We start from the raw sequence: 10,433 nt of genomic DNA, 5'->3' as shown, positions 1-10,433 counted from the left end.
AGTTCACATACATGGCCCTCTACTCCAAAACCGTCGCTTGATTTTCGTTATCTGGCGATACAGATATTTGGTATACATTACATGCATTTTTGGAAGGCTTGTTTGTTTGTTTATTTGAGTTTCACGGCACATCGACAACTAAGGTCATTTAGGGCCAAACTACAGGTCAGGCATTAATAACAGGATATTAACAATGATTGCATCTAAAAGAGCGGGATGAGAAAAAGCAAAATCACAGATTGTACATTTTTATGATTTCATAAAAAAAATGCATGGGATAAAATAGTTTTGGCTAAGATACATGGGAAAACTCATGCACAATGTTGATAAAAAGATAAAATGTTGAGTTGATGCGATGATAAGATGAGAAAACGTTCATATTTTGTTTAAAATGCCGATCTCTTTGAGATAATTGAAAGTACGATTATGTCTCACGACATGGATTATAAAGTGTACATTTTGGAGACATCGTAATACTTATTTCGTATATGTTTAAAATAAATACGGTGCACTAAAATATGATCCACTGTGAGAGGAGAATCACATGTATGGCATGTAGGAGGATCATCCCCTCTCAATAGATAGGAATGTGTAAAATATGTGTGTCCAGTTCGAAGCCGTGAGAGAACAAATTTCTCTCTGCGGTCTCTCCGACTGGACAGTTTAGGATTAAGTGTAGGTTATTTTTTTTAAATAGTTTATTGTTTGTTTCGGCGGACCACCTTTGTTGCCAATGGTGTTTAATGGCTGACTGAATTGAAAATTTGAAGTCAAGTGTATGATAGTTTCAAATATGTTTGTGCTAGGCGAAGAACAGTCTTTATCGGTCTTTTCATTCCCTTTATACCCATATGACTGGGAATCCAGAGATCAGTAATTTGAGTTTTAGAAGATAATCGAAATGTTCGGATCAAAAGATTTTGGATTAATTTTTTGGAAGGAGTCATTATCAAATCACCAAAAATTAAATGTACATGTAATTACATTTTGATTTGATAACACTTCAATTTACAGTTCCTGTCAGACTTAATTGTTCAAAGCATATACCTGTCAATCATAACACATCCAACATTCCAAAATAAAAATTAGAAAGACTTCTAAACTTCTGTGTTCCTTTAATGTGTAAAATACAAAAGCAGGACTAAATAAATAATTGTTGAGCTCGTTTTCATCATAACCTCATATTCATAATTGCAGTTCATTATGCTATATAATATATTAAGCATCAAAAGCTTTACAATATCACAGTAGTTTCAAGAATGAAATAACAACTTTGTACAAAACGTAAACGGTGGAAAGTTTTATGCATAAAGTATATCCAAGACACGATTATTATTGTAACAACCAAAACATGCTGGTATACACCAGATTATAATGATAAATAAGCATATCTAAGACATCAGTATTATTGTAACAATTAAAGCATGCTGGTATATACCAAGTTGTATGATGTTATATGAGAAATGTGTAAAGTAACTATTATCTTACTACACTGTCAACATATAGATTTTTTCCATACCGATAAAGGTCCTTCAACTTTAGGTATATATATAAACAATTACGACACGACAAAAATCCTACCTTATAAATACTGAGTAAATTATTTATTTCCATTCACAAAACCACTCATTTTACATAATAACTGTCCTTATGTGTTCCTTCGGAGACGACCAGGCTGATGGTATAATAGAATGTTTGATCGTCGATCGTTCACAATATCTTCACATATAATACCACCAGGATAGTGTCATAAAATTTGGCATAAGATAATGACAAACCATTTCCATTTTCAAACTTTTTTCCGCGACGTTATAGAGTTAGGGAGTATACAGCCTCATTTTGTGTAGACAGTGGCAGATAATTTCCATGTTGTAGACTCTTCCATGATACTAGGGTGCCTACAAAGTCTCCTAAACCTATAGTGTTCCTATGGTCCAATAATGTTTATTATTGCTAATGGATATAACTCCGAACATTTACTATCTGAGAATTTTGATTTCTAAGTATTTCTTAATCTTACTAAGCTGTATCCAAAGTTTTATAAATACTTAAACTATTGTGTTCACTGTTCACATGGTTCATTGGTGATAATGCATCTGTAACTCCGTATTAAACATGTATGACGTCATTAGTCGGCAACATATGAGGTAAACGTAATGCAATACGTTTACTGAGATCAACGATGATTAACAACAAACTTCAATAGAACGGAAACGTACATATGTACCAGAATGGCAGACGGAAAGTTGGTCGAGCGGTAAAACCTTCCGATTCTAGGAAAACAAACAAAGCATCCTCTTATATGGATAATCTACTGTTGAGAAAAATATTGCAAATATTTGTTAATATCATCCTGGCAGTTTGAGTGCAATCTCTTTGAATATGTTAACATAAGGAAAATGTCATATAATAAAACAGATATCGACTTGCTTTCATGTGGATACGGTGAGTTAGCAACCCAAAAGTGAAAATAGGTCGATATTTGTATAGTTTAAGTGTTCCCAAGGTTCAATACTAATTATTACTGCAAAGAGCAAAATATTCCAATAATTTTAATTTTCAAACTAGTTCGTCTTACTTATACCCATAAGCTCTAATAATAGCAAAGGCAATGCATGTAACTGCAATAATTCTGTATGTTACATTCGAATAAGTCCGATTTTTAAACTCGTCCGTGATCTTGCCAATGTAAATCTGCACACAAGGTTCCATTAAACCCGGTGAATATTTTCTCAAATTATTGTGTCCACAAGGAAAAGTTAACGGATCCCGGACGACGAACGACGACGGACAGAAGAATATTAATCAGAGTTCAACCTGACCTATGGTCAGGTGATCACCTAAGCAGTACGGGGACTAACTCGGGTCTTGAGAAAACCAATTGGGTTAACATGGTAAATAAGGAATGAGTTCCTGCTTTTACAAGGTCTCAACACGAATAAACGGTATGCTGCATCCTTTAAAAGCTAAAGCCACAAACACTCTACTTTCAAGATTGAATAATGAACAATACACAAATAAACTTCTTTCCAATAATTTACCGTTTACGATTAACCATGTGTCTTTCCGCCTATCAATCTAAAGAAGCTCTTAATCATTTCCAACAATGAGGCAAACCATCCGATGTGTGCTGAGGCGTTGCTTTCCTCACTTGCGTTTGGATTGCTAGGTATTCCATTGACAGCGGCATGCACTGACTCGGTTACACGAACTGTATTGGAGGCGCTAGAGGCCGTAGTATCGTCAACGTGTATGTCTGGTTGTTCTGCAACATAGCACATCAATTGACATAATGGTTTTGTAAATTCTGTGGGGCATATCTTTAATTCATTGTCGATTTCACTTTGCAACCTTTGGTACATATCAACAACAACAGGTTGGTACCCATAACGATCCAAATACTTTAATTGCCTGCTTAAACTTTCACGTGAGTTTATCCTCGCCTTGCATTTTTTTATGACGTTTTCGATGTATGATGGATTTAAAACCTCATTGCAGGATGACTGTTGGATTTCGCAGAACTTTTGTTTGGTTCTTCTAAACTCCTCTGCTGAACTTTGTAGTTTTTCGTCGTATTTCTTAAGTTGTATACAACAATAATGATATCTGTCAGAAATATCGGCCATTGTGTGATCTAGATGGACGCTGGCTTGACATTTCTTACAAACAGGCACGTTGCATTGTGTACAGAAGTGTGTGACATCCTGTCCCGAATGTGCTGCGCATTTGTAGCTTCTATTTGTCAGTATGACGTCATACAGCTGCAGATCCATATCTCTTACAGCTAGTACCTCGTGGTTAGAACTGGAATCGTCTAGATTGCAGCGTCGATTTGAGCAATAGTCACAAATCCATTTCATGCACGCCAGACAAAGCATTGTAGCCTTACATCCACGGATACAGTTGGCATTTTCACAAGCTGAAGAAGTGTATCTTTTAATACTTCCTTCGCTCACTGACTGACAGCCTTCTACGTCTGAGGTCAAACGCTTCTCCGGAAGTTTGATATTGTTTTCAACACAAGTGGTCGAAACTTCATGGCACTCACTTTCCCAACTGCTTAACTCCTTCCACAGTCGTTTTAGTGAATGGTCCTGATTATGCTCGGTCGATATCCTTTCCTGTAAGTTCAGATAGGTAACAATGAGGACCGTGTCTGAAGCAAACTGAAGAAGTTGTGTTAACACTTTCACAATTTTGTCACAGTTACGAATGTCACGTTCGCATCTTTCAATCACCCTCTGGCAGTCGGCGGTATCAAAAAGTTCTACACTGACCACTGATTGTATGTTTCGATGTACATCCAGGTTATGTTTATGCTCTTGTTGTTTTTGCTGCAAAGTGTGTATAGTTTTTTCAATGTCCTCCTGAGTATCACTGGCGTGGTGGTCAATGTCTTTCAGTTTATGATGAGGATGTCTGTTGAACTTACAGAGTTCACAGACCAGAACGCTGCACTGCGGACAATACCACCCTACGTCATGTGTTCGGCAGCTATAACACTTCTTGTGTCGACTTCTCTTCACAATGTCAAACAATTCGGGGTCAATTTGTTCTATCTTATATACGTTATGTTTTTTGTCGTTTCCAATACATAACTGTGTTGCGCACTCATCACAAAGCCACCTCCGGCAAATCAAACATAAAAACGGCGACTTATCCTGATCACATCCGTTTGTCTCACAACTCCGGTCCTCGGATAGGTATTCGTCCGCAATCTGTCGAGCGATGAAATTCTTTGCCAGATTATTGACATCCCGATTCCGAGGCCAAAATCGCGTTCTACAAACTGGACATGGTGCACAGTTTTTGTCGTGGATTTCAAAATGATTGGCAATGCATTCAAAACAAAAACTGTGCCCGCATGTGATTGTTCTTATGTCATTAGGAAACTGTTCTAAGCATATTGGACATTTTATTGATTCAACAACATCGTCCATTGGATGAGTACTCGCCATGGTCATCAAACAATTTCGTTACCAATATTATGTAGAGTTACTCTCCATGGTGAAGATGTCAAAAACGTGATCCCCTTCTCCATTTAAGTTATCCTAGGCAACATTTTCTAACGTATCCTCACACTGAAGTCATGGCGATGAGGCTATAACTTTCCAGATGGACATGGCGCGGTAGACTGCATTAGGAACCTGAAAGAATAGAGCCTTCATTAGAGCCTGTAGTATAAAAGATATGAATTCCCGTGCCTTAATTTTCAATAATTATCAATTGTCTTTAAAACGGTTTTGAAAAATTAAAAATTAAAATGTTTCCAAATATGGAAAAGAAGAAATTTGACCTTTACTGGAAAAACTTCAATTGTCAAAATAGTTACATGGGTATAATCTGTAATAGATAACTGCAATAAGTAAAAGTTAGAAGACAATTTCGAAATGAGAAATATATCCCTTACACAATTTCCTTTGCCATCTGAGGTTGCCTTCTACGGGGCGCCAAATGGGACACTTGTGATTTTTTTTACACGAAATCCAATGCTGTGTAGACAAAAATGAGTTTTGTTCATCAAAAATGAGTTCAGATTAACAAAATTTATAACATATTACAAAAATAAGTTTTATTATGCAAACAATCTTTCAGTGGACAAAAGTCATGACGAAATTGAATTTTGAAGACAAAATTCAATTTTGTGAACACAAAACTAAATTCTGTCGTAATAAAATCATTTTCGTCTCGACAGAATTCAATTTCGTTTGGACAGAATTCATTTTCGTCAGTTAAGTATGCAAATGAGTCTATGTTTGACCTTTACTCGTATGCTGCTACCCGATTGGTTGAAACGCTTACAGTTCGCTCATTCTTTGGCGAAGGGTTACCAGACTTGGAAGTTGTGATTGTGAACGAATATTTATTGAATATGTACGTAATCATTACGGTTATGACAATTCATGTTCATTTCCCTTGAAAGACTATTGACCATTGAGTATCCATTTCTGTATGTACGTACTCGACCTGTACTTGATATCGTAACCTCCCTCCCCTTCTACCAGGCCTAATAAATGATATTCCAGAGCATGCGCCTTTCACAGGAAGTCGGGACATATTCTGCTGATCAATGTAAATATATTAAACATCCACAATAATGAAACGGATGATACAAACACAGATGTTTGCGGTCTCCATCCTGTCTTTTCCTCTAAAACAATATAGAGACAATTGCCAAATTATAAATCCGATATAAAGGCTACCTATAAACTGAGTTATGATACTATATCCAACGAGAGGCCGCGTTACAAAATCGTGATCAGACCGTTCATTTGCATATTCATGTATCAATATTTGGATTCGGTGACAAAATTGACTTTTGTGACACAAAATTGAATTTTGTGCTCAGTTTTTACTTTTGTCTAACAAAACTCAAATTCGTCCACAAAAAAAAAAAAAGAATTTTGTTATGACAGAAATGAATTTTGTGTAGACAAAATTGAATTTTGTGTTCAATTTTCACTTTTGTTTAACGAAACTCAATTTCGTTCGCAAAAATGACCTTTGTCATGACAGAATTCATGAATTTTATGTAGACAAAAATGAATTTTGTATGCTGGAAGATAATGTTGCAAGACGAAAATGATTTCGTTGTGACAGAATTAAATTTTGTGTGCACAAAATTGATTTTGATTACAAAAAGATAGTCCATATACCCTGTGCGTATATATATACCTTCGTACGTACGTCGTCTATATCGTAGCTAGCTATAGGAGATACGTACATTTGTATGTAGCGTGTACGATCACAGGTGTGAAATAGGCGTGTGCGAGTGTTATTTTGTATACTGTTATATATTGCTTCTACACTTGTTCTGTCCATAAAATATACAGACGATATTTTGCTGTGTCTGTTTTCATTCGCTATGATACAGCTGGTAATGTACCCACGGAAACCTTGATGGGTTGACCTTGTATTATATATAGCGTGTTAAAAATAAGAAAATATAGACATGCACAAGTCCCATTTTTTATCTCTTACATAATATATCTACGTGAACAGGCCTCACATCATAAGATAAACTTTTTGTAGTTAAATATAATGGCGTTACATGGCATATTTGATGGAATTACTAGGTTAACTTACCTGGATACGCCCACTGGCCTAACGACCTTCAGCTAGCGACCTTCATCACGTTACATGTACATGTATAATAAGTTCCAAGTTCATACTCAGTATGCATGGTCTGTATATTAATCCAGTATACATCGACGCCGATCACAACATCATTAGAAATTAAAATAAAATAAAATGAGACACGTATATTACTTCCAGTAGGCCATATGTATACGTGATGTTGTGTATGTGTACAGTGTCGGGTTTCTGAACGGGTTTCCGTCACTTCCGCCAAAGAAGAGCAAATATGTAAACAATAGAAAAACATAAGTTTGCATTTGAATATATATATTCATTATTTCTTTATTTTTATTTCAAAAGACTAGTGTATAATTTTGTTTTATGGCGAGAACAATATTTTATGTTAAAATCTACTTTCGATATGAAAATGAAAGTGTCTGAGTACGTAATGACGTGTGTGTTAAAAATAACTACTATAGTTTGTAAAGCAAACAGGAACCAGTTCGAACAGGAAAAGAAAACAAATGTTCAACCTGACACCACATGTGGTAAATGTTTTTTTTTCTTTTTTTTTTTTTTTTAAATTTATTTATTCTTATATTATTGATCTGCAATTCATATCACGTTTAACTTCAAAATATTGTTCTTCAACTGCTAGCAGTTTATTTCCTTAACTTCTACAATATTTTTGCAACTTCCACAATAATGTGTATTGCGTTTAGAACCACCTTACATGCATTTAAACTAATACACAACAATCATAAACCCTTTTCATATGTTCATTTCTCCTCTTCGTGTCATCGCATTTATTGCGGATAACAGGAAGCTTTATTATGGGGATTAAATGTAGAAACAATTAAAAGACGTTACCCTAGTCTACATTTTAGTGAGGGATGTAAAATGTCCTTTTTCTATGGTCATGTGTATGTCATTATACTACTTTTCGTCTGTATGTAAGGATCATTTACTTAATATTTACTTATCGGCGATACTAATAACTTAAGGACTAACAGAAATGATATACTGTAATTGTATGTGTAAATTGAAGAATTATTTAGCTAGATAACTTAAGAAACTTCAATGTTTATGTAAATTTGAAAGTTTTACTATGTGGCAGCGAGCTATATGCTGATCATATAAACCAAAGTATTTTCAGACATCAATTTATAAGTCTAGCAAAACATTTTGATTTTATTAAACTGTGAATTTTGTATTTGATGTAATTAATATTGTCTAGGTCTATTGCCTCAAATCTCGTAATTGTATGTTAGGTGAAGGCTTTTATAAGTTGTAATAACTTTTGCCTTGTCCCTTTGTCTTTTGTTTTGACAATAAAATATGTTTAAACTAAACTTATCATTAAGGATTATCATTACACAATATGCGCTTGTCCGAAATGCCCAAGAGGTCAATGCCACGTCATAGTAAATCTTAGAATAGGGTTACAATGAACTAAGTGGTACTGACTTCTGCGCTGATTTTCAAAATTAGTTAATCCCAATAAATGCAAAAATGTTTACGTATCTTTCTGGGAAGAAACTCAATTATACATACTGATGTTCTGTAATATGTTGTTTTTATTTCAACGCCGTGTCAGAGTAAAAGGGATAATGAAAATAAAAAAAAACAGCACTTAAAAAAGATCTGTTGTTTCATTGGTTGTTTATAATTTACCGGTATGACTCAAGGTACGGACTACACTGTAGATAATACATTTGTACGTATAGATTCTGTTATCGAGATCGTGTACAAGTCTGCTTCTCCAATTGTAATGATGAGCTTAAAACTAATTGTACAATGTATATTTGTTAAAAAAATATGTACTGTGGATGTGCGTTTCTGAATATGTATACGGTTGATTGATATTAGGTTGAATTATTAATTTCATCAAAATGGACCATACATACTAGTATATACATGTACATATAAGTCTCTAGTCTAATAATATCAGATATTCTATAACAGAGTGTTTTATATATACACGTATTTGTATCCCACAGGGGGTCAACTCAATGAAAATGGATGTTGTGATACATTTTTTTTGTATTTGGTGGATGGACTGATGAATATGTATATGTGATTTTTTCAGAAAATACGAGATTTGAAAAAATATTTAATAATCGGGATATTTACTATAAAACAGAGATTTTTAAATAAATTTTCATTTAAAAAAATTATTTTTTAATTTAAAAAATGACATGACTGTTTTATATATTCATCAGTCCATCCACCAAATAAGAAAAAAAAGTATGACAACATCCATTTTCATTGAGTTGGCCCCTGTGTTGTATCCATGTCATTGAAGTTTTATAACAACTGTATAAGTGTGTATACATTGTTTACTCCAGTCCGATCGCGATGAAACTCACTATCGCGTTAAATAATTACGCACGGACGAGTCCGGACCACACCTCGGTGAATGGTCACAGCTAACGATCAATAACATAGGGACCTGTATTTACAGCTTATACAAGTACATGTTTGAATTCACCAAGGTGTCCATAGCTCATTTTAGGCGTTTTAGAAAAAAAAATAATCGACAAAACTCATCCTACACATATACATCATGTATCTGAAAATGGAAAAAATTGGTCTAGGGACACTCTGGCGGGTCCGAAAATACATACATGTATAAACGGCGGTGCATTGTACAAGGTGTCCTATGAATTATGTTGCATTATCAAATTTTCATATTTTGTTCAATTTAGAGAATAGGCACCAGACTTTCTACCTACATTTCAAAATGTCATATTTGCAGACACAAAACAATTGGACAATTTTCTAGGTTAAATTGACAATAATTTCTACATGTATATAAGAGAGAAAAAGTTTTGGCAAACTGTGGTGTGGTATTTTCCCCAATGTATCTCCCTGCAAGAAATTCTGTCTGGTCCTTTAAAATTAAATAATTTATCAAAACCGCATTTCACTCGATTTGCAATTATTTAACTTATCGGCACGTTCCATTTAAAAGTAACATCTTTTATCATTATTATTAGATCGCCTCTCGAGGAGAGTGTGGCTTATGAAATCACTTTATCGTCGGCGTTGGTGTTGGAAATCCCAGGTTAATGTTTTGGAAATCATTTAAGGGGCAAAAATACTGGATTTCAATATGCTCAAATGGATGAAAAGTTATGTTATGATACTGAAATTGCTATATTTCATAATACTGATAAATTATAAGGAATATGGATTAAATCAACAAACCTCCTGAGACGAGCTTTGCTGTTCCCAAACAGCTCTTATTGTTATAACTATACATTAATAATATACCTGTATGTGATGATACAACTGGTAACTAGTATATGTAAACTGCAGATGAAAATTACCAATGGTCTCAGTAATATACATGT

General features: G+C 34.5%; 1 protein-coding gene across 2 annotated transcripts; it reads right to left on the bottom strand.

Annotated features, from left to right (window-relative positions):
• Positions 1-1,287: 1,287 nt before the first annotated feature.
• On the bottom strand, positions 1,288-7,225 carry LOC138329672 (uncharacterized). Of its 2 annotated transcripts, XM_069276919.1 has the most exons (3): positions 7,087-7,225; positions 5,411-5,492; positions 1,288-5,147 (listed from the first exon to the last, which is right to left on the bottom strand). In XM_069276919.1, exon 3 carries the CDS (start codon positions 4,962-4,964, stop codon positions 3,051-3,053), a length of 1,914 nt encoding a protein of 637 aa, XP_069133020.1. In that variant the 5' UTR covers positions 4,965-5,147; positions 5,411-5,492; positions 7,087-7,225; the 3' UTR covers positions 1,288-3,050. The 2 variants fall into 2 exon arrangements, with proteins under 2 accessions (XP_069133020.1, XP_069133021.1); XM_069276920.1 differs by lacking the exon at positions 5,411-5,492.
• Positions 7,226-10,433: the final 3,208 nt, after the last annotated feature.

The sequence above is a fragment of the Argopecten irradians genome, chromosome 8, assembly GCF_041381155.1.
Source record: "Argopecten irradians isolate NY chromosome 8, Ai_NY, whole genome shotgun sequence".
Lineage (NCBI taxonomy): Eukaryota > Metazoa > Mollusca > Bivalvia > Pectinida > Pectinidae > Argopecten > Argopecten irradians.
The sequence above is the reverse complement of the archived record's forward strand: the minus strand, read 5'-3'. Positions and strand labels throughout refer to the sequence as shown.

Excerpts from the sequence above, each read along its gene's own strand:
- LOC138329672 (XM_069276919.1), bottom strand. The coding sequence starts at position 4,964 with ATGACCATGGCGAGTACTCATCCAATGGACGATGTTGTTGAATCAATA.